Below are 24,814 nucleotides of genomic sequence, written 5' to 3' on the forward strand. Positions count from 1 at the left end.
GGGAAAAAAGGCATAGTTTGAAAGTGTTTTTTAATAACATTTAAAAAATCATGTGACTGAACTTTTAGTAATATGGTTGTTTTTTTTCTTAAGTTACTATTTCAAATTTATTTGAAATGTTCAATATATATTTGAAATGTTCGATATATTATTTGAAATGTTCAATATATAGTTAGCAGTACATATATATATTTTACAGATGCTTCAACTGGTATTTCCTGACAGGGAGATATCAGAGAAGCCTTAATAGTACATCTTGGATAAAATAATAGTATTTGCTTCTCTAGTAGACTTAATATAGTTTAAGCAGTTAATGCCATCAATTCTGTTTGTTATCTATTAAGATAACAAATAGAGACCTAGAGAAGTTGGTTGTGTGCTCTTAGATAGTCACCTGGTAATCAGGAGATTTAAAAACTTGGACTTTTGATGACAGAGCCCGTCCTTAGTCATTCACTTGAACAGTTTTGTAACAGATAGCGAGACCTTGGAAGATTGTAAAAGTCTGAAGGTTCGAAAGGTTTAAATTATACGGTGCTTTTGTAGTAATGAAAAGAATTGTTGATCTCTGTCTCTTAAGTGGTAGTTGAAGGAAGGCTCGAAAGCAGAATTAATTAGATTTAATCAAGTGCTTCTTAAGCAAGTATGCATAACATGCCTTACATGGTGGGTGAAAGGAAAAAAGAGACAGTATAAGGTATCTTGGGGAAGACCTTTGAAGAAAAATAAAATGCTAAACATTTATTCTGCTACTTGCATTTTCATGAATCAAGAGCTTGTTGGAGCCTCTGTTTAGTGACAGACCCAGCATAGGTTAGTGATAGAACCAGTTCTTACTGAATTTGATAAGAATTCATGTATTAGGCAGTCCAAATTTCATTACAAGTTGCCAAGACTTTGCATTGTACATCTTAGAACATAATACCCAAAGGCTGCTGGGTCAGTTGTGCAACTCTCTCAGTCATTCTCTCCTTGATGAAAAACTCCCTTTAACAGTCCTTCCCCTAATTTCTCATGATAAGAGACTGGCATGCTTGTTTTGATTAGTCTTTAGTGTCATAATCAGGATTTCTTGACCTTTATTTATCTCCCTTTGAAGACTTTTTTTTCTGCATTGCCTGGTACTTTAATTCTAGTGAGATGTACATACTGGTTCTCTACTGTCTAGGCATGAAACAGATTGGCATAGTCGGTATTAACCTTTATCTCTTTCACATCTCCAGAAAACAATGAAAACAATTGTCAAATGGCTTCCCTGATTTTTTTATACAATAAAATTTTGTCCTACAGTTTATAAATTAAATAAATAAATGTTATGACTATGATATCTGATTTTATCATATCCTTTCATCACCACAGAAATTTTCTTTTACAGATCACTTATTCCAGTTGGGCTAATCAGACTACTTTTTTGATTTTCAATGAACCTGTCTCTTTGCCCATTCAAACAGATAGTATTGATATCTCCAGCAAATTCATTCCAAATCATTAGCATACAGCACTAAAATTCATGAAATTCAACAGCTGTAATATGCATACCGATTTTTATTTGGGGTATTTGTTTTTCTTTTGGGCCCTATTTTTTCCTCCTTTTCCCTTCATCTTTGGTATCAAATTTCTTTTGTGGTCTACCCAGCTTTTCCTTTCTCTTACTTTTATTCTCTAGAATATTTGTCCATTCAAATAAATAATTTCATTACCTCATTGTTGACTGACTTGCAGATCTGTCGTTGGGCATTTAAGTCTTTTCAGATTGGTACATTAGTATTTTATACAATCACCATTTGTGAGTACCTGAAAATGGTTAGTTGATATGGTTTTGATATGGCTTGGACATCTTGAAGCCTGGACTTTAAAATTCTGTTTGTTTGGGGATTTTGAAAAGAGGCTTTATTGTCTTTTTCAGAATAGAGACCACGTATTTTCTCTTTGCAACAGTAAATACTCCTTATCAGCTGACTGTTGTGGAAATAAATGGCTAAAGTTAATATGTTTTCCATTACTTTAATCCTTGATTTTAGCGTTGCTTGTTTAAATCTGTAAGCATGTTTCCTTAATGTTCTAAAATTGAATATCTTATTGTTTTTCTTTTTTAGTCAAAGATGATTCAAATCATACGATAGGAGTGGAATTTGGCTCAAAGATAATAAATGTTGGTGGTAAATATGTAAAGTTACAGATATGGGATACAGCAGGACAAGAACGATTCAGGTAGCTTTTTCTCTAAATAATTGCAAATTGGATTTGATATTATTAATTATAATCTCTCAAAATACAGGGTCACCTCTACTCCCCCTCCTGCCTCCACCCCCCGTACTGATTTCAAAAACTTCACCTCTGGAAGCTTTAATTGATAAGACAGCTAAATTTTACTGTAGTTCCACACAGCATTGATTTACAGATACATTAGAATCATGGAGTAAATGCATCCTAATATAGAGGCTAATTTACTCTTTGGGACTAGCGAGTAAATAGGGAGATTATACTTTTAGATTAAAATCAGGGCAGAGTAATAATGCAAATTACTTTTTCCTATATTTCACTTTTAAAAGAGCCTCTTTAAAATTTCTTGTGATGATTTTGTGTTTTTAATTTTATTTGTTTTACATTAACTAGAGCATATTTTGATGGTTGGTTTATATTCCATAAAATATTCTCACCTCCATTCTTTTTTACAATAAGACCATAATTTATGTTTGGAATGATGAGTCCAGCGCACTACAGAGTCCTAAAACATCAAGGATGGGATTACATGTTAGTATTCTATAACAACTAGAGCATGACAGTAGATTAATACTTAGATGTATATTTTGCGCACACACACAATATTAAAACAATAGATATTCTTAGTTTCAAAATTCAATTAAATAAAGCTCATCTCTACACAAGCATTTTGATTAATGTTGGATATATGATGTATATTAAATGCATAATAATTGTTTACTTCAAAAATATCGTAACCATCTTCAATCACATTCTTCTAGAGTCAATTCAGACATTTATGTCTTTTCCCTCCCAGAATCTCCACTGAAATGACTGTAAAATAATTGAAATAGCATTAACTCAGAAAGACGTTGACAAACTACTTTAGTGCAGTAATGGAGATGGAAGCCAGATTGGAGATGAAGAAATGGAGGCAGCATGTAAAGACAATTCTTGGGAAATTTGGATGTGGGGAAGAGCAAACAATGGAATAGTAGATGAAAGGATTATGTAGCTTGTTTTGTTTTTGTTTTTTAAAATGGGAAATACCACAGCAAATTTGATTTTGTTAATGGTAAAAATCTATCACAGAGGGAGGCATTGACAGTAGAGGGGGATAGTGTATTACTGAAATGAAAAAAAATGCTTGAAAATGTGAGAATGGAGAAGATGTACTTAGGAGTAGTTGAGAGAGGTGAAGCAATGCTTCCTTCTTGGTAACTGAGAAAGCAAAGGGAAATGAGTACCAATGCAGTAATGATTGTGGATTGGATGGATGGAAGATGAGGGTGTTTTCATCTAAAGACTTCTCTTTTCCCAGGGAAGAGGATTCAGAAGGATGGAAAAGATATGTAATAGTTGACCTCAGTGGAGCATGGAACTCACAAAGGAAGCAGAATAGGATTGCTAGGTGCCTTACTGCCCATTTAAAGTTTATGATAGCTCCCTTTCTGTCTTCAAACACCCTGTCCCTCATTATAAATTCTCAAAGGTACCTTAAGTTCCGGGGAAGAGCTTCATCCATTTTTTAAAGCTTATCATACTTAGCCTTGCGTGCCTATCTTCCATCATTGCTATTACATGATTTTAGAATAATTTCTCACACATCTATTCAGATTTTTTTTAATCATTGCTTTTTAAAGCAATATATGTCCTTGAATTATGGTCTATAAAGCGAAAATAGGTGCCTTTTTATAGAAAGGTAATGTTCAGTGGTAAAGTATATTGATTGGTTGAAAGTAAAACAAGTATCTCTTTCAGGTCTGTGACGAGAAGTTATTACAGAGGTGCAGCAGGAGCTCTTCTTGTGTATGACATTACCAGGTAATGCAAAATTACCATTGTGGACACTGCTGCCCAGTGTTCTCCTTCCTGAAATTTAGTCTTGGGTTTCAAGAAGCTTGCATCACATCTCCACACAATGTGTGCTTTGTGTGTGCAGGGGTGGGTACAATAGTTGAGCACCCAGGAAACTGCTTAACCCTCATTTTATCTTAGATGTCTTTGAACCAGCGCCTACTGCTACTTTACCATGTAAAGAAATATGTTTGTAAGGTTTAGGTAGATAAAGCAGTCCTTACTCTTTTGTTACAGTTCTTAACATGATGCTTTGATACTTTCTTTAAGGTTCAAAAAATGGAGCTTTATGTGTGGTAAATTATTAGAAGTGACTGGATAGAGATTAGGGGCGCCACAGGCTCTGGAGGTGATGGTTTGAGTTCAAGTCTAAGTTACACCAGTTACTAGCTGTGTGACCCCTCAAACCAGTTTACTCTACCTGTATGGGCCTTACAAGTTTCCTTGTCTGTAAGATGGGAATAATAATAATATAGTCCCCATGAGGTTATTGTGAGATTTAAATTAGTTAATATATATCACTTGGCATTTAATAAGTATACAAATCCTCACTGTCCAGTAAGGTAGCTATTAGCCACATATGCCTTTTTTCATTAATTAAAATTAAATAAAATTGAAAATTCAGTTCCTTTGTCTCACTATCCACATTTCCGGAGCTCAGCAATCACATGTGGCTAGTGGCCTAACATATTGGACAGCATAAATTATAAAGCATTCCTATCCATGCAGAAATTCCATCAGACAATGTTGAGCTATGTCATAGAAATATTTAATCTAAAAGGTATAATCTGAAGGCCTTCTCTGAATAGGAACCTATATAGTGAGAGCATTTGCTTCCCTCTTAAAGTCTGTGTTCAGAGCTAGGCACTCAGATGGAAGTTGGCAGTTCCCTGTTCCACTCTCATCACACTTTCTCAGGTAGGAAAAGGCTCAGCTTGCTAAAGTTTCAAGTGATCAGTCTATGACTGTGTATCATGACAGGAAATTTGTCCTTAAATATATGAGGGCAGAAAACAGCAGGGTCTCAGGGTCAGTCCTGGAGTTGGATTGATCCAGTCAAGTCCTGGCTCCACCACTGGCTGCTGTACACCTTTTGGCCAACTTAATTGCTCTCTTTGGGCCTGGAGTTTCTCGTAGAAATAGGGGGATAATAATAATGTCTATGTCATAAAGTCTTTGTAAAGAATCATTGAAATAAATTTCCATAAAACCAAGTACTAGGCGCATTACATTGTGCCTTGCACGTACTGAGAGCTCAGTAAACATTTGTAAAACCAAATAAAAGAACTTGTGTTGATTTCTTTTTGCCTTCTTATTGTGCAAATAAAACACAACAAAGTATCTGACTTAGTGTCTCTTTTTTTCCAAAAAAATGAAACAAACCCTGGAGGTATGGTGTATACTTGCTGCATTTGCATTATCAGATTACTGTAAAAGTGTTGTTGGCATTACCCTGAAATGTTTAAAAGTAGTATGGTTGATTAGAAAAACGTTTCTAGTTTTATAAAATGCATATATTATTTTCACAATCTTATATTATGCAGCCGAGAAACCTACAATGCACTTACTAATTGGTTAACAGATGCCAGAATGCTAGCAAGTCAGAACATTGTGATCATTCTCTGTGGAAACAAGAAGGATCTGGATGCAGATCGTGAAGTGACTTTCTTAGAAGCCTCCAGATTTGCTCAAGAAAATGGCAAGTGACCTTTCTCCTCTTATTTCTTTTCAAATGGCAGATTTTGAGATAATAACATTAAATTCAAAATACCTCCTTTAGTTTTAAAATTAAGATTATATTTAGGCAATGTGGAACTTTCCGTTATTTCTACTATAAATTTAGACTTATTTAGCATCTTTACAATTACTTGCATTCCATCTATAAAAGTTACTATAATGATAAAGACAAATGTATTAACATGCTATAGTGACTTTTCAGTTCAGTTCAGGATTTTTGACTATTTGAGGTCTTGAGTTAAAATGAAATAATACCAATAATTTTAAAAGACCCTAACCACATGATGTCATCTCTTTTTTTTAATGTAATTTGAAACAAAGTTGGTGAAGTAATAGTAATAAATAGAAAAGAAAGTGGACGAGATACTGGGCTTATTTACTTTATTTTATTTTCACTAAATTTAAGTCATTTGATTATAGGTACCTTTGAAACAAATGCCACATAAAATTAGCAGTTGCTTATAGATAACAGCAAGATAAATATTCCAGCATTTTAGATTGTTTTATTTTTTAGAACTGTAAAAAGAAATAGAGCTATTATGGCTAAGAGATTTAAAACTGAAGTTACAATGGCCATTCTGGAGATTACCAAATGTCAAGTATTCAAAGCTCCTAGTAGTAGTGTTCCTCAAAACCTCGAACATCTGGACACCATAAACAGACCACAAGATAAAGAACTCGGTAAACTAACCTGAAGGACAATTGGAGTACCCTAAATATCTACCACCAACAAACAACTTACCTAATCTTTTTCTTTAAAAACCCTTGCCTGAAGTGCCAAGACAGGACACTACTTGAATTACTGGGTGAATCTGCGCTCCTGAGATTGCAGTTCTAAGACCACAAACAAATGCCTTTGTTGCCTTGCAGCAAACTTTATTTCTGGGTCAACAAAACTAACCAATAACTAGAACTAACCAAGAATTAGAATGTCAAACTCAGTTAGATTCCAGAGCCACCAAGTTATATATTTAGCAGTTGGCTGGTTTTCTTCTAAGAAAATAAACATGAAAGGAAAAACATAGGCTATCACAAGAATTTGTAAAGACACTATTTAGAAATATAGAAGCACAGAATATTAACGCTCAAAAGGAATATAGATGTCATTTAATTCCTTATGCATCTTTAGAAGTAAAGAAGGAACAGCCTGAGAATAACAAGTAGAACAGGCCTTTCTGCTGGGGTTAGTGACTGTTCTGGTAGAGAGATAAAGTATTAATTCATACAACACCTTCAGAAAGTTAAATTGCAGTATAGTCCCCCAAAAGTACAATACACTCTTAGGTTGTATTTGTGGTGATATAAATATCATTTGGAGAAGGAAATTACAACTTCATCTGAAATTATCCTCTTTGTCATTTTAACCCGCCTACTTCCTTCCTGACATAAGTGCTAGTTTACGGTGATTGCTACTTTTCACAAAAAAGGTAGAATTCTAATATTTTTAAAAATATAGTAACATATATTGATTTTTTATTTACAGAAATACATAGCTTTAGGTCAAAATTTACATTCTGCCTGCTATTTTAAGAGGATGGTAAATAGGCTTTTAATAATTAAAAGTTATGATTGTCTTCTAAATATGGCTTTGTATTTTGTCTGATATCAATTTTAGAGCTGATGTTTTTGGAAACCAGTGCATTAACAGGAGAGAATGTAGAAGAGGCCTTTGTACAGTGTGCAAGAAAAATACTTAACAAAATTGAATCAGGTAAAAGGCTTTCTGTTAATAAATTTTTCTGCATACTTTACTCTCAAGCTCAAAAATTACTTTTTAATATATTCAGGACTGATTTGGTCAAAAATATTCTCTCTGCTTTTGCTATCATAAAATTGCCATTTCTTATTTAATGGTCATATTCATGTAACTGAAAAAAAAACTTGCCCTCTTATCATGATGGTTTCTACAGCCCCAGTAATGAAAGATAATGAATAAACTGGTTGAACTGTGAATGGGTATTCTGTTTCAGATAGTGTTTGTTTTTTAGAACCACAGCCTTTTAAAGGAAGAAAATACATGTGTTTGTCTACTCTTTCAGTGACATTAGTAATTCTGTTAAAGAAGTTCTCCTGGAGATCAAAATCTTAAAGGAGTTAGGGATAAATTATGTAACATTGATAGTTGCAGATTGGGCCATTATGGAGCTATGCAATCAAGTATGATTTTTAGTTCTGAAGCTGAGTGCACTTGAATTGTAATGTCTTATTATTGTTGTATTTGTTGCTTCAGTAAAAACAAATTGAAAATAACTCCTGATTTAGCATGCTGACAAAATACTATTAAATAGATTTTTATTTAAATATTAACCAAATTTATATGTAGGGATTCACCTTTGAATTAATTCATTCTAATATCTGTGTGCCTAGTATTTGTCAGGTGCTAGGATACAAAGCTGAATAAATCACAGTCCTTGCATAATAGAATAAAAAAATAGTAATATGGTATGGCCAGTGTGGCAATTGCAGTAACATGAAGAAAGGGAGTCTGCCACAGCCAGGGAGTGGAGGTGACGTCAGGGAGAGCTTCCAGGACAGATATGGACTAAATTTAATCTTTTAAAATATAAGGAAAAGTATGCTGGTCAAGGGAGTGAGAAGAAGGACATTCTAGCAGAGGAGACTGTGTGAGTTGAAATTGGGAGAGAATAATAGAAAGTTTGAAGGTGCTAGAACAGGCAAGGAATAGAAAGAGAAGGTTGCCAATTCAGTATTCCTCATCAAGGAGCAGGAACTTTTACCTTGTAGGTTACTGATTCTCAATGCTGGCTGTCATTTGAGTCACCTGGGATGTGTTAAAAAATACAAATCCAAGGACCCATTTTCAAAGATTCTGAATTAATTAGTCTGCAATACAGCTTAGGCTTTTTAAAAGCTCTCCCATGTGATTCTAATGTTCAGTAGTACATCCACTGATGTAAGGGGTGGGACGCTATTAAAGGATATTAACCAAGTGAGTGATGTGTCAGCTTGTGATTTAAGATAAATCAGTAATGTAGGTGGCTATTTGAGGACAGATTGAAGGGAAAAGGGCACTGGAGGCCACGATACCAATTAAAATGTTTTTTGAGTAAAAGATGGCTGAGGTTAGCAAGGTGTAGAAGTAGAGATGAAGAGATTTAGATGAATCTAAGAAATATTTAGAGAGTTCCAAGATGGCTGACTAGAGTGAGTCTTGGTTCGCTTCTCTCCCAGAAAAACAACTAGGGGTCAGGCAGAAATGGCCTACAACAATAGATCTGGGATTTGGGAAATCAGGAGGAGAGTTCTACACCACCCAGGAAACTACGGGACCAAGAGACAGAGAAGCTACAGTGTCACTCTTCCCCCACTCTTGGGACAGAAAGTGTCTGGTTCTCCAGTCTCTGGAGGGTGGGCAGCTCCAGACTGAAAGGGTAGAAGCCTACTCTCCTGAAAACAGGGTGGAACATGATCTAGCACTGTACCAGCTTTTAGCTGATAAATTTAGACTACCAGGACCACTGGGGGTTTCAGCTGCCCCGCAAGGATAAGCCAGTGTTTGGTATCCAGAGCTAAAAACAGCTGGCATTCCCAGGGCTGAGGGGGAATAGATTGCTGAAGAGTGCCATCTACTAGTAGGCAAGGAAAGTGTACTTCCAGGAAGATGTGTAGAAGTTGTTGGGCGAAGAGGGCCATATACTGGGCAGACCAGAAAGGTGCACCCTTGTGGAGTGGAATTAAAGGCTTTTAGGCATCTTTACCCAACCTTCTCCCTGGGGAACTGGTGTGCAACCTCTTCTTGGGTCTCTGGTCTTCCTTGGTTGTATAATACTGACAGACCCCCAGTGTCAAAGAAGAGCATTAACACAAACCAAATCAACAACAAAAGCTTTGACGAGAGAGAATCTGACCTTCAAGGTAAACTCACCAAGATACCCTGACTTCAGCAAAAAATAAACCAAACTAAGAAACAGAAAGAAATGGAAAAGTCAAAGGAGTAAAGTTGGAGGAAATCCAGAATCTGGAACAACTAATAAAAAATGTTCAAACAATTCTTCTCAACAAATTCAGCAAGGTGGCTAAAGCAATAAAGGATATTAAGAAGACACTGGATGAGCATAAAGAAAGCATTCAAAAAATAAAAACATGGGGATGAAAGACACAGTAGATGAAATTGAAAATCCAAGCACTTAACAGCAGATTTGAACAGGCAGAAGAAAGAATCAGCAAGCTAGAAAACAGAGCATCCAAATTCAAATAGGCAAGAAAAACAGATAAAAAAATGGAAAAAATTAAGCAGGGTCTTTAGGAACTGATTGACAATATAAAGTGAGCTAACATTCACTCTATAGGTGTCCCAGAAGAAGAGAACAGAAAAGGGGCAGAAGGAATATTTGAGGAAATAATGGGTAAGAGCTTCCCAACTCTTATGAAAGAAATTGATATGCAGCTTCAAGATGCACAGTGTATGCCAAGCAAATAAATCCAAATAGGCCTGCTCCATGATGCATACTAATCAGAATATCAAAGGCCTTAGAAATACAGAGAAAATTCTGAAAGCAGCAAGAGAAAACAATTCATTATATATACAAGGGATGCCCAGTAAGAATACTCATCAATTTCTCATCAGAAACCATGGAGATAAGAGGGCAGTGGTATGATACTGAAAGAGAAGAATTGCCAGCCAAGAATTATCTGTCTGGCAAAACTGTCCTTCAAAAATGAGGGAGAGTTTAAGATATTCAAAGATAAGCAGAAGCTGAAAGAGTTCAGTAACAAGAGACCTACAAGAAAGTCTAAAGGGAGTCTGCAGGCTGAAAGAAAAGGATAGGAGGGAGAAGCCTGGAGAGAGTATAGAAAGGAAGATTATCAGTAAGAGTAACTTAAGGAGTAAAAAAAGAAACAAAAATAAGATATAATATATAAAAATCAAAGAATAAAATGGTTGAAGTAAATATTGACTTTGCAGTAATAAAATTGAATGTTAATGGATTAATCTCCCTAGTCAAAACACACAAACTGACAGAATAGATAAAAAAAATAAGTGCCATCCATGTGCTGTCTACAAGATACTCACCTCAGACCCAGAGATACAAAAGTTTGAAAGTGAAAGGCTGGAAAACAATATTCCACACAAACAGTATCCAAAAAAAAAATTTTAAAAGCTGGGGTAGCCATACTAATATTGGATAAAATAGACTTTAAATGCAAAGCTGTTATAAGAGACAAAGAAGGGTATTTTATATTAATAAAAGAGGCAATCCACCAAGAAGAAATAATCATAAACACAAAAATATATAGGCATCTAACTAGGGTGTCCCAAAATATATGAGGCCAACACTAGCAAAATTGAATGGAGAAATTAACATATCTACAATAATAGTTAAAGACTTCAATATACCACTCATAACAATAGATAGAACATTTAAACAGAGAATCATTAAGGAAATAGAGAACTTGGATAATTTGATAAATGAACTTGACCTAACAGACATATACAGAACAGTGCGCCCCAAGACAGCAGGCTATACATTCCTCTCAAGTGCTCTTGCATCATTCTCCAGGACAGACCACATGTTAGGTAACACAACAGGTCTTAATAAATTTTAAAAGATTGAAATTATCCAAACCATTTTCTCAGATCATAATGGAATTAAGCTGGAAGTCAACAACAGGCAGAGAACTAGAAAATGCACACATTTAAGGAGGTTAAGCGACACTCCTAAACAGTCAACAGGTCAAAGAAGAAATTGCAAGAGAAATCATAAATATCTCGAGACAAATGAAAATGAGAACACACCATATCAAAACTTATAGGATGCACAAGGGATTGAGAAAACTTTCTCGACCAAAAGGGGGAAGAGGGAAATGAGACAAAGTATCAATGGCTGAGAGATTCCAAACAGAGTCAAGAAGTTATCCTGGAGGTTACTCTTATGCATCAAGTAGATATCATCTTGTTATTCAAGATGTTATGGAGAGGCTGGAGGGAACTACCTGAAAATGTAGAGCTGTGTTCCAGTAGCCATGTTTCTTGAGGATGATTGAATAATGATACAGCTTTCACAATGTGACTGTGTGATTGTGAAAACCTTGTGTCTGATGCTCCTTTTATCTACCTTGTCAACAAAGGAGTAGAACGTATGGAATAAAAATAAATAATAGGGGGAGCAAATGCTAAAATAAATTTAGTTTAAATGCTAGTGATCAGTGACAGTGAGGGGTAAGGGGTATGGTATGTATAACTTTTTTTTCTCTGTTATCGTTTTATTTCTTTTTCTGTTATCTTTTTATTTCTTTTTCTAAATCGATACAAATGTTCTTAGAAATGATGAATATGCAACTAAGTGATGATATTGTGAATTACTGATTATGTACGTTGCTTTATTTTGTTTCTTTATTTTTTTAATTAATAAATTTTTTAAAAACTTAAAAAAAAAGCTTATAGGATGCAGCAAAGGCAGTGTTGAGAAGGAAGTTTATAGCCCTAAATATTGGCATTAAAAAGAAGAAAGAGCTAAAATCAAAGACCTAACTACACAGCTGGCGGAACTAGAAAAAGAACAGCAAATGAATCCCAGAGCAAGCAGAAAGAAATAAATAACAAAGATTAGGGAAGAAATGAATGGAATTGAGAACAAAAAAAAAAAAAAGTAGAGAGAAACAAAAAACCCAAAAGTTGTTACGTTGAGAAAATCAACAAAATTGACAAGCCCTTAGCTAGACTGACAAAGAAAAGAAAGTGAGAAGATACAAATAAAATTGGAAATGAGAGGGGGGTCATTACTACTGACCCCACAGAAATAAAAGAAATTAGAAGAGGATACTGTGAATACCTGTATGCTAACAGAATAGACAACTTAGATGAAATGGACAATTTTTAGAAATACAAACAACTCACACTGACTCCAGGAAAAAGAGCAGATCTCAACAAATCGATCACAAATAAAAGAGATTGAAAGAGTCATCAAAAACCTCTGGTGCGGGTTTGAAAGGATGTATGTCCCCTACAAAAGCCATGTTTTAATCTAAATCCCATTTTGTAAAGGCAGAATAATCCCTATTCAATACTGTATGTTTGAAACTGTAATCAGATCATCTCCCTGGAAATGTGATTTAATCAAGAGTGGTTGTTAAGCTGGATTAGGTGACAGCATGTCTCCACCCATTTGGGTGGGTCTCCATAAGTTTCTGGAGTCCTATAAAAGAGGAAACATTTTGGAGAATGAAAGAGATTTGGAGAGAGCAGAGAATGCTGCAGCACCATGAAGCAGAGAGTCCATCAGCCAGCACTTTGGAGAAGAGGAAAGAAAACGCTTCCCAGGAAGCTTCATGAAACAGGAAGCCAGGAGAACAAGCTAGCAGATGATGCCATGTTCACCATGTGCCCTTCCAGATGAGAGAGGAACCCTGACTGTGTTCACCATGTGCCTTTCCAGATGAGAGAGGAACCCTGGCCGTGTTCACCATGTGCCTTTCCAGATGAGAAACTGCGACTATGTTTGCCATGTGTCTTCTCACTTGAGAGAGAAACCTTGAACTTCATCAGCCTTCTTGAACCTAAGTATCTTTCCCTGAATGCCTTAGATTGGACATTTCTATAGACTTGCTTTAACTGGGACATTTTCTCGGCCTTAGAACTATAAACTAGCAACTTATTAAATTCCCCTTTTTAAAAGCCATTCTGTTGCTGGTATATTGCATTCTGGCAGCTAGCAAACTAGAATACCTTCCAACAAAGAAAAGTCCAGGACCAGATGGTTTCACAGGTGTGATCTACCAAATATTCCAAGAAGAATTGATACCGACCCTGCTCAAGCTCTTCCAAAAAGATTAAAAGGAGGGAAACCTAACTCATTCTATGAAGCCAACATAACCCTAATACCAAAACCAGATAAAGATACTTCAAGAAAGGAAAATTAGAACAGCTCCCAGGGCCACAGCAGGGACCAGACACACAGCGTACCCCAGTCTGGACTGGCTGGACCGTCTGCGAGACCCCGCTGCGGTGAACTCCCCGAGCGGCACGCGCTTCCCCGGGCCGCGGCGGTTGGCGGCCGGCGCCCCTCCCTCTCTCCTTCCCCGACCGGCTGAGAGTCTTGGAGAGGCTAGTTTCCCAAGCCGCGGCGGCCGGCGCCCCTCTTTCGCGGGCGGCTTCCCGGACCGGCTGTGAATCTTGGATCAGCGGGCTCACCAAGCCGCGGCGGCCGGCGCCCCTCCCCCGCGGGCGGTTTCCCGGTCCGGTGGCGAGTCTCGGATCAGCGAGTTCCCTGGGCCGCGGTGGCTGGCGATGGGTGCCCCTCCCCCACAGGCGGCTGCCCGGAGGGAGAGGAGGGAGTTTCCAACATTGGCAGGGACTGGGTCCAACCAAACACCAATAGTGGCATTAATAAAGGAGCCACAACATCTTTTGCTGGTGGGACCCGCAGACAAACAAGCACCACATACTGGGCAGGATAAAAAAAAACAGAGCTCAGAGACTTCAGGAAAATCTTTCAACCTGCTGGGTCTCACACTCAGAGAAATCTGATTAAATGTCCAGACGCCAGCAAAAAATAACAAATCACACCAGGAAAATTGAAGATATGGCCCAGTCAAAGGAACAAACCAGTAGTTCAAATGAGATACAGGAGCTGAGACAACTAATTCTGAATATACGAACAGAAATGGAAAACCTCTTCAAAAGCGAAATCAATAAATTGAGAAGGCAAGGAATGAACAAAAAGAAGAAATGGAAAGTCTGAAAAAACAAATCACAGAACTTACAGGAATGAAAGATACAGTAGAAGAGATGAAAAAAACAATGGAAACCTACAATGGTAGATTTCAAGAGACAGAGGTTAGAATTAGTGAACTGGAGTATGGAACATCTGAAATCCAAAAAGAAACAGAAACTATAGGGAAAAGAATGGAAAAATTTGAGCAGGGGCTCAGGGAATTGAATGATAATATGAAGCGCACAAATATACATGTTGTGGGTGTCCCAGAAGGGGAAGAGAAGGGAAAAGGAAGAGAAAAACTAATGGAAGAAATTATCACTGAAAATTTCCCAATTCTTATGAAAGACCTAAAATTACAGATCCAAGAAGTGCAGCGCACCCCAAAGAGAATAGATCCAAATAGGCATTCTCCAAGACACTTACTGGTTAGAATGTCAGAGGTCAAAGAGAAAGAGAGGATCTTGAAAGCAGCAAGAGAAAAACAATCCATCACATACAAGAGAAACCCAATAAGACTATGTGTAGATTTCTCAGCAGAAACCATGGAGGTAAGAAGACAGTGGAATGATATATTTAAATTACTAAAAGAGAAAAACTGCCAACTAAGACTTCTATATCCAGCAAAATAGTCCTTCAAAAATGAGGGAGAAATTAAAACATTTTCAGACAAAAAGTCACTGAGAGAATTTGTGAACAAGCGACCAGCTCTGCAAGAAATACTAAAGGGAGCACTAGAGTCAGATACGAAAAGACAGAAGAGAGAGGTATGGAGAAGAGTGTGGAAAGAAGGAAAGTCAGATATGATATATATAATACAAAAGGCAAAATGGTAGAGGAAAATATTATCCAAACAGTAATAACACTAAATGTTAATGGACTGAATTCCCCAATCAAAAGACATAGACTGGCAGAATGGATTAAAAAACAGGATCCTTCCATATGCTGTCTACAGGAAACACATCTTAGACCCAAAGATAAACATAGGTTGAAAGTGAAAGGTTGGGAAAAGATATTTCATGCAAATAACAACCAGAAAAGAGCAGGAGTAGCTATACTAATATCCAACAAATTAGACTTCAAATGTAAAACAGTTAAAAGAGACGAAGAAGGATACTATCTACTAATAAAAGGAACAATTAAACAAGAAAACATAACAATCATAAGTATTTACACACCGAATCAGAATGCCCCAAAATACGTGAGGCATACACTACAAATACTGAAAAGGGAAATAGACACATCTACCATAATAGTTGGAGACTTCAATTCACCACTCTCGTCAATGGACAGAACATCTAGACAGAGGATCAATAAAGAAACAGAGAATTTGATATTACAATAAATGAGCTAGACTTAACAGACATTTATAGGACATTACACCCCACAACAGCAGGATACACCTTTTTCTCAAGTGCTCATGGATCATTCTCAAAGATAGACCATATGCTGGGTCACAAAGCAAGTCTCAACAAATTTAAAAAGATTGAAATCATACACAACACTTTCTCAGATCATAAAGGAATGAAGTTGGAAATCAACAATAGGCAGAGTGCCAAAAAACTCACAAATACGTGGAGGCTCAACAACACACTCTTAAACAACGAGTGGGTCAAGTAAGAAATTGCAAGAGAAATTAGTAAATATCTCGAGGCGAAAGAAAATGAAAACACAACATATCAAAACCTATGGGACGCAGCAAAGGCAGTGCTAAGAGGGAAATTTATTGCCCTAAATGCCTATATCAAAAAAGAAGAAAGGGCAGAAATTCGGGAATTAACTGTCCACTTGGAAGAACTGGAGAAAGAACAGCAAACTAACCCCAAAGCAAGCAAAAGGAAAGAAATAACAAAGATTAGAGCAGAAATAAATGAAATTGAGAACATGAAAACAATAGAGAAAATCAATAAGACCAGAAGTTGGTTCTATGAGAAAATCAATAAGATTGATGGGCCCTTAGCAAGATTGACAAAAAGAAGAAGAGAGAGGACACAAATAAATAAGATCAGAAATGGAAGAGGAGACATAACCACTGACCTCACAGAAATAAAGGAGGTAATAACAGGATACTATGAACAACTTTATGCTAATAAATACAACAATGTAGATGAAATGGACAAGTTCCTGGAAAGGCATGAACAACCAACTTTGACTCAAGAAGAAATAGATGAGCTCAACAAACCAATCACAAGTAAAGAAATTGAATCAGTCATTCAAAAGCTTCCCAAAGAGAAAAGTCCAGGACCAGACAGCGTCACATGTGAACTCTACCAAACATTCCAGAAAGAATTAGTACCAACCCTGCTCAAACTCTTCAAAAAAATTGAAGTGGAGGGAAAGCTACCTAATTCATTCTATGAAGCCAACATCACCCTCATACCAAAACCAGGCAAAGATATTACAAAAAAAGAAAACTACAGACCAATCTCTCTAATGAATATAGATGCAAAAATCCTCAACAAAATTCTAGCAAATCAAATCCAGCAACACATTAAAAGAATTATACATCATGACCAAGTAGGATTCATCCCAGGTATGCAAGGATGGTTCAACATAAGAAAATCAATTAACGTAATGCACCATATCAACAAATCAAAGCAGAAAAATCACATGATCATCTCAATTGATGCAGAGAAGGCATTTGACAAGATTCAACATCCTTTCCTGTTGAAAACACTTCAAAGGATAGGAATACAGGGGAACCTCCTTAAAATGATAGAGGGAATATATGAAAAACCCACAGCTAATATCATCCTCAATGGGGAAAAATTGAAAACTTTCGCCCTAAGATCAGGAACAAGACAAGGATGTCCATTATCACCACTGTTATTCAACATCGTGTTGGAGGTTCTAGCCAGAGCAATTAGAATAGAAAAAGAAATACAAGGCATCAAAATTGGAAAAGAAGAAGTAAAACTATCACTGTTTGCAGATGATATGATACTATACATCGAAAACCCTGAAAAATCCACAGCAAAACTACTAGAGCTAATAAATAAGTACAGCAAAGTAGCAGGCTACAAGATCAACATTCAAAAATCTGTACTGTTTCTATACACTAGCAGTGAACAAGCTGAGGGGGAAATCAAGAAACGACTTCCATTTACAATTGCAACTAAAAGAATAAAATAGTTAGGAATAAATTTAACTAAAGAGACAAAAGACCTATACAAAGAAAACTACAAAAAACTGTTAAAAGAAATCACAGAAGACTTAAATAGATGGAAGTGCATACCATGTTCATGGATTGGAAGACTAAATATAATTAAGATGTCAATCCTACCTAAATTGATTTACAGATTCAATGCAATACCAATCAAAATCCCAACAACTTATTTTTCAGAAATAGAAAAACCAATAGGCAAATTTATCTGGAAGGGCAGGGTGCCCCGAATTGCTAAAAGTATCTTCAGGAAAAAAACCAAGCTGGAGGTCTCACGCTGCCTGACTTTAAGGCATATTATGAAGCCACAGTGATCAAAACAGCATGGTACTGGCATAAAGATACATATATCGACCAATGGAATCGAATAGAATGCTCAGATATAGACCCTCTCATCTATGGACATTTGATCTTTGATAAGGCAGTTAAGCCAACTTACCTGGGACAGAACAGTGTCTTCAATAAATGGTGCCTAGAGAACTGGATATCCATATGCAAAAGAATGAAAGAGGACTCGTATCTCACACCCTATACAAAAGTTAACTCAAAATGGATCAAAGATCTAAACATTAGGTCTAAGACCATAAAACAGTTAGAGGAAAATGTAGGGAGATATCTTATGAATCTTACAATTGGAGGCGGTTTTATGGACCTTAAACCTAAAGCAAGAGCACTGAAGAAAGAAAGAAAGAAATGGGAGCTCCTCAAATTTAAACACTTTTGTGCATCAAAGAACTTCATCAAGAAAGTAGAAAGACAACCTACACAATGGGAGACAATATTTGGAAATGACATATCAGATAAAGGTCTAGTATCCAGAATTTATAAAGAGATTGTTCAACACAACAACAAAAAGACAGCCAATCCAATTACAAAATGGGAAAAAGACTTGAACAGACACCTCTCAGAAGAGGAAATACAAATGGCCAAAAGGCACATGAAGAGATGCTCAATGTCCCTGGCCATTAGAGAAATGCAAATCAAAACCACAATGAGATATCATCTCACACCCACCAGAATGGCCATTATCAACAAAACAGAAAATGACAAGTGCTGGAGAGGATGCGGAGAAAGAGGCACACTTATCCACTGTTGGTGGGAATGTCAAATGGTGCAACCACTGTGGAAGGCAGTTTGGCGGTTCCTCAAAAAGCTGAATATAGAATTGCCATACGACCCAGCAATACCATTGCTAGGTATCTACTCAGAGGACTTAAGGGCAAAGACACAAACGGACATTTGCACACCAATGTTTATAGCAGCATTATTTACAATAGCAAAGAGATGGAAACAGCCAAAATGTCCATCAACAGACAAGTGGCTAAACAAACTGTGGTATATACATACAATGGAATATTATGCAGCTTTAAGACAGAATAAACTTATGAAGCATGTAATAACATGGATGGACCTAGAGAACATTATGCTGAGTGAGACTAGCCAAAAAGTAAAGGACAAATACTGTATGGTCCCACTGATGTGAACCGACATTAGAGAATAAACTTGGAATATGTCATTGGTAACAGAGACCATCAGGAGATAGAAATAGGGTAAGATAATGGGTAATTGGAGCTGAAGGGATACAGACTGTGCAACAAGACTGTATACAAAAACTCAGAAATGGACAGCACAATACTACCTAATTGTAGTGTAATTATGTTAAAACACTGAAGCTGCATCTGAGGTATAGTTTTTTTTTCTCTCTATTATCGTTTTATTTCTTTTTCTGTTGTCTTTGTATTTCTTTTTCTAAATCGATGCAAATGTACTAAGACATGATGAATATGCATCTATGTGATATTAAGAATTACTGATTGTATATGTAGAATGGAATGATTTCTAAATGTTTTGTTAATTTTTTTAATCAATAAAAAAAGGAAAATTACAGGTGAATCTCTCTAATGAATATTAGCTGCAGAAATACTCAACAAAATATTTGCAAATTGAATCCAGTTGCACATTGAAAGAATTATACACCATGATCCTGTGGATTTTATCCCAGGTATGCAAAGCTGGTTCAGCACAAGAAAATTAATCAATGTAATACACCACATTAACAAATCAAAGGAGAAGAAGAACCACATGATCATCTCAATTGACACAGAGATGGCATTTGACAAAATCCAGCATCCCTTCCAGAAAAAAGCACTTCAGGAGAAGGGAATAGAAGGAAACTTTCTCAACATGAGAAAGGGCATATATGAAAAGCCCACAGCTAACATTGTTTTAAATGGTGAAGGACTGAAAGCTTCCCTGTTGAGATTAGGAACAAGACAAGGATGCCCACTGTCACCACTGTTATTCAACATTGTACTAGAAGTTCTAGCTAGTACTTCTAGCTTGCAATTATTGAAAGTCCTGAAAAATCTACAATAAAACTACTAGACCTAATGAATGAATTCAGCAGAGTGGCAGGATAAAATATAGACATGCAAAATCAGTAGTGCCTCTGTACACTAGTAATGAGCAATCTCAGGAGGAATTCAAGAAAAAAAAATTCCATTTACAATAGCAGCTAAAAGAATAAAATACCTAGGAATAAATTTAACCAAGGGTGTAAAGGGCCTGTATTCAGAAAACTACAAAGCATTGCTAAAAGAAATCAAAGAATACCTAAGTAAATGGGAGGGCATTCTGTGTTCATGGACTGAAAGACTAAATATCTTTAAGATATCAGTTCTTTCTGCATTGATTTACAGATTTAATGTAATCCCAATCAAAATGCCAACAGACTACTTTTCTGAATTGGAAAAGACAATTATCAAATTTATTTGGAAGGATAAGGGGCCACAAATAGCCAAAAACATCTTGAAAAAGAAAAATGAAGCCAGAGGACTCTCACTTCTTAACCTTAAGGCATAGTACAAAGCTACAATGGTCAGAACAGCATGGTACTGGCATAAAGATGGATATATTGACCAATGGAATCAAATTATGAGTTCAGAAATAGACCCTCACATCTATTCTTAGTTGATTTTGCTTGTGTGTTTTCATTTTAATTATTCTGTTCGGTTAAAAGTGAAAGCTAAAGCATCACATAGACAAACCACAGAAGCTTTAGATATAGTACTGACTGGTTTTAAAACAAAAATGGGAGAGGTAAATGATCATTTTACACACATTCCTCATGTCTAATTTTATATCTCATTACAAAAAGTAATATCTATAATAGTATATTATTACTATTAACACATACAACTCTAATTCCTTATAAAGTCAAGCAGCAAGATGACAATGCATTATGGTGCAGCAAAGAATATTTCCTTTAAGAAACTATAGCAACAGTATTTGTTGAATGGTTATTCTTAGGACTGAATTGGAGGGTAAATGTTAAACCTTCTTCATAAAATGCAGTATAGGGACATTACACAAATCGGAAATGTAACTTTTATTAGTATACAATAAAATGCTACTCTTTTATGTTTTAAGTTAAAAACTATAGAATACTTTAAAAGCACGCGATACAAGGTGCTTCAATTCTAGACCCCATAACAAAGCACCATTCTATCAGTTGTTTGAAATTGTATGACCTTTGTATACTGCTCATTGGCTTTTTTGGGGGGCGGGGGTGGGGGGTAGGCATGTACTGGCCAGGAGTCAAACCTGGTCCCACATGGCAGATGAGAAGCTCATTGGCTTTTTTTTTTTTCCAACTTTTTTTTTTATATGGTATAACATATATCATTGGCTTTTTAAAGTCAATTTCAAATATAAAACACTAGAAGTTTACCATCAAAATCTGAAGTTGCATTGCTTATATCTTATATTAAAATATAACCTTTAAGAAAAAATGACTTTTTAAAAAGATTGCATTATTGACTTAAAATAATGTCAAAAATTGTTGTTTTTTAAAGCAAAATGTTCTACTTTCAAATCTTTCAGCACATCTTTGCTTAAAATGTCATGTTTTGTAAAAGCATTACTTAATATATTCCAAACATTCAGTAAAATAACTGAAATAACTTGAAATTGTTTATTTAAACCAAATAGTACCTGAAGAAATGGGTCAGCAAATCTGGGAATTGGCTGTGGACCATGCAACAATATATTTTTTTCCATCATAAAATGGCATTACAAAGCCCACTAGATGAATCCTATTTTTAGCTTGATGTAACTATTAGAAATCTCACTTAACAGTAATACAGAAATATTTAGTGGTTTGTTTGTTTTTTTGGCATTTAAATCAGAGCAGTGCTACCAATGCAGTTAATACAGGCAGTTTTCACAAAAGTTTCAGAGGGAAAAGATTGAGGAATGGTTAGTTGATTGGGAGGGAATAAAACCAATCTATCCGAATTTCAGAATTAATCTTCAGAAGATGGCGTATTTTATTATGAACATTAATTGTGAGAATTCAGATAAGACTCTAATACTTGTATGTGCTTTCTTATGCTTATAACCTTTTAAATTTTAAAATTAAACACAGGCTGGTCCATCTCCTAATGAAAGACTGAAAATGCACTTGGGATGTAGTTCTGGTAAATTCAGCTACAAAAGCAAAATAGCAACAACAGGAAAAAGAATAGGAGAAGAAGAATAGAAATACTATACAAAAAAGAAATCTGTTTTTATTCTTTTTATTGCAGCTATTTCTTACCCCTCTCTCGGTGGCCTGAGAAATATTTCATGTGGGGTGGGTGTGTGTGTATGTGTTGGGAAAGGTGTCTGGAGAATTTTTTGTTTTTTTTTTTTCAGCATAAAGAAAAATTTTTTTTAAAAGTTTTAAGCAAAGGAATTTGTGTCTAGAATTTTCACATTGGCATCAGCAATTTTTATTTTTTACCCTCTTAGGTGAGTGTTAAAATGTGGTGAATGTGAGGTATTACTATGTTTTAGGTTATATTTCCCAGATAAGTTAAGCAGAACATGTCTAAAAACTCAGTGAAATATGATCCTTGAAGCATAAATATTAGTAATGCCAACATATACATGGATTAATTTGTACTAATCTGAAAGTGACCCTTTTAGATTTTAGGGGGATGGTTACATCAGCCATCATTCTTTAATACTGCCACAGTAGGAAGTTCTCCAGCGAGTGTTTTTCCACAACTTTTATTATCTAAACCTCAGCTATCCATTAAAAAGCAGAATCCACTCAAAATTAGACTACAAAAGATCTAACTTAAATGCTCTCCAACTACTAGGAATCTTTTAATATTTTTCTTTTTAGTGTGATATTTAGCTATTATGAAACAGTAAAACTAATGCCTGAAGCTTCTTTCACTGTTTTTGTTAATCCCTGAAGTCACACAAAAATAGGAAATTGCATCCAATTAGGATATGAAGACAGAAAAATTGTCTCCCACTCTCAGCTGCTACGGAGTTTCCCCTCAAAAACAATTAAAATCAAAATTGTGCTCTTTGAATTCACTTTTTGCATATCCAAAGATACGATCAGTTGGATTTTTTTTTTTTATTTGCATGGGCAGGCACCATGAACTGAACCTGGGTCTCTGGCATGGCAGGTGAGAACCCTGCCTGCTGAGCCACCATGGCCTGCCCATGATCATTTGACTTTTGACAAGGCTACAAGGCCACTCAACTGGGACGGTGGAGTCTCTTCAACAAATGATGCAGGGAGAGCTAGATACCCATATCCAAAAGAATGAAAGAGGATCCTTATCTTACACCTGTTACAAAAATTAACTTAAAATGGATCAAAGACCTAAACATAGAAGCCAGAACCATAAAACTCATAGAAGAAAAAGTCGAGAAGCATCTTCAAGATATTGTGGTAGTAGATAAGGTATCTTAGACCTTGCACCCAAAGCACAAACAATGAAAGAAAAACTATATAAATGGACCTCCTCAAAATTGAATACTTTTGTGCTTCAAATATGTTTGTAGAGAGAGAGAAAAGGTAGCCTGTCAATGAGAGAAAATATTTGGAAACTATATATCCAATAGGGGTTTACTATCCAGGATATATAAAGAGATCCTACAACTTAACAATGAAAAGACAACCCCATTAAAAAATGAGCTAAAGATATGAATAGACATTTTTCCAAAGAGGGTATACAAATGGCTAGAAAGCACGTGAAAAGACATTCAACATTAGGGAAATACAGACCAAAACTACAATGAGATATCGTTTCACACCTACTAGAGTGGCCATTATTTAAAAAAAAAAAACAAGTGTTGGAGAGGATGTGAAGAAACAGGAACCCTCATTCATTGTTGATAGGAAAGTAGAATGATGTAGCTACTGTGGAAGACATGTTGGCAATTCCTCAGAGAGGTGAGTACAGAGCTGCCATATGATCCAGCAATCCCACTAGTAAGTTAATGCTCAGAAGAACTGAAAGCAGAGAATCAGACTTTTGTGCAACGTTGTTCATAGCAGCATTAGTCACAGTTGCTTAAAGATGAAAGCAACTCAGATGTCCATCAACCTATGAATGAGTAAAAAAATGTAGTATATACATACAATGGAATATTATGCAGCTGTAAGAAGTAATGAAATCATGACTTATGTGACTATATGTATGAGCCTTGAGGACATAATGCTGAGTGAAATATGCCAGACATAAAAAGGTAAATATTGTCTGACCTCATTAATAGGAACTAAATATCTGATCAAGGGCTCAGATGGGAGGGTTGGATCCCGAGAGGAAAAGGGACATTCATCCTTTCATATTTTTTCAGTCTCAAACAGTCAAAAATTATTAATTTGGTGTAAGAACTGTTATATTTAAAGATGCTATTTAAGAAATATTTATCATTAAAATTGGTTTAGTGGATTGTCAGAGCCAAGATGACAGCTTAGCGTGGATTTAGTTTGTCCTCCAGAGCAGCTAGTAAATAACCAGGAACAGGACAGAACAACTGCTGGGGCCATGTCAGTGACCCCAGAGACACAGCATACACCAGTCTGGACCAGCTGGACAGGCTGCAAGCCCCCCCCCAGAACCATGAGTTCCTCAAGCCACAGTGGGGCTTACTAATCAGAATGTCAGAGGTCAAAGAGAAAGAGAGAAATCTTGAAAGCATCAAGAGAAAAGCAATCCATCACATACAAGGGAAGCCCAACAAGACTATGCATAGATTTGTTAGCAGAAACCATGGAGGCGAGAAGACAATGGGATAATATATCTAAGTAACTAACAGAGAAAAACACATTAAAAGAATTATAAACCATGACTAAGTAGGATTCATCCCAAGTATGCAAGTATGATTCAAC

General features: G+C 36.0%; 1 protein-coding gene across 2 annotated transcripts in view; it reads left to right on the plus strand.

Annotated features, from left to right (window-relative positions):
* Nucleotides 1-24,814, plus strand: part of RAB4A (RAB4A, member RAS oncogene family) — a 59,129-nt gene that overhangs the window by 25,442 nt on the left and 8,873 nt on the right. The window contains exons 3-6 of one of the 2 annotated variants that reach the window (XM_077149403.1): nt 2,097-2,211; nt 3,964-4,026; nt 5,604-5,758; nt 7,412-7,507. In XM_077149403.1, coding sequence (XP_077005518.1) covers nt 2,097-2,211; nt 3,964-4,026; nt 5,604-5,758; nt 7,412-7,507 — 429 coding nt within the window. Of the gene's footprint in view, nt 1-2,096; nt 2,212-3,963; nt 4,027-5,603; nt 5,759-7,411; nt 7,508-24,814 lie in introns of those variants that run through there. The other variant, XM_077149404.1, reaches the window with a different exon arrangement.

Source organism: Tamandua tetradactyla, chromosome 2 (assembly GCF_023851605.1).
Source record: "Tamandua tetradactyla isolate mTamTet1 chromosome 2, mTamTet1.pri, whole genome shotgun sequence".
Taxonomy (NCBI): domain Eukaryota; kingdom Metazoa; phylum Chordata; class Mammalia; order Pilosa; family Myrmecophagidae; genus Tamandua; species Tamandua tetradactyla.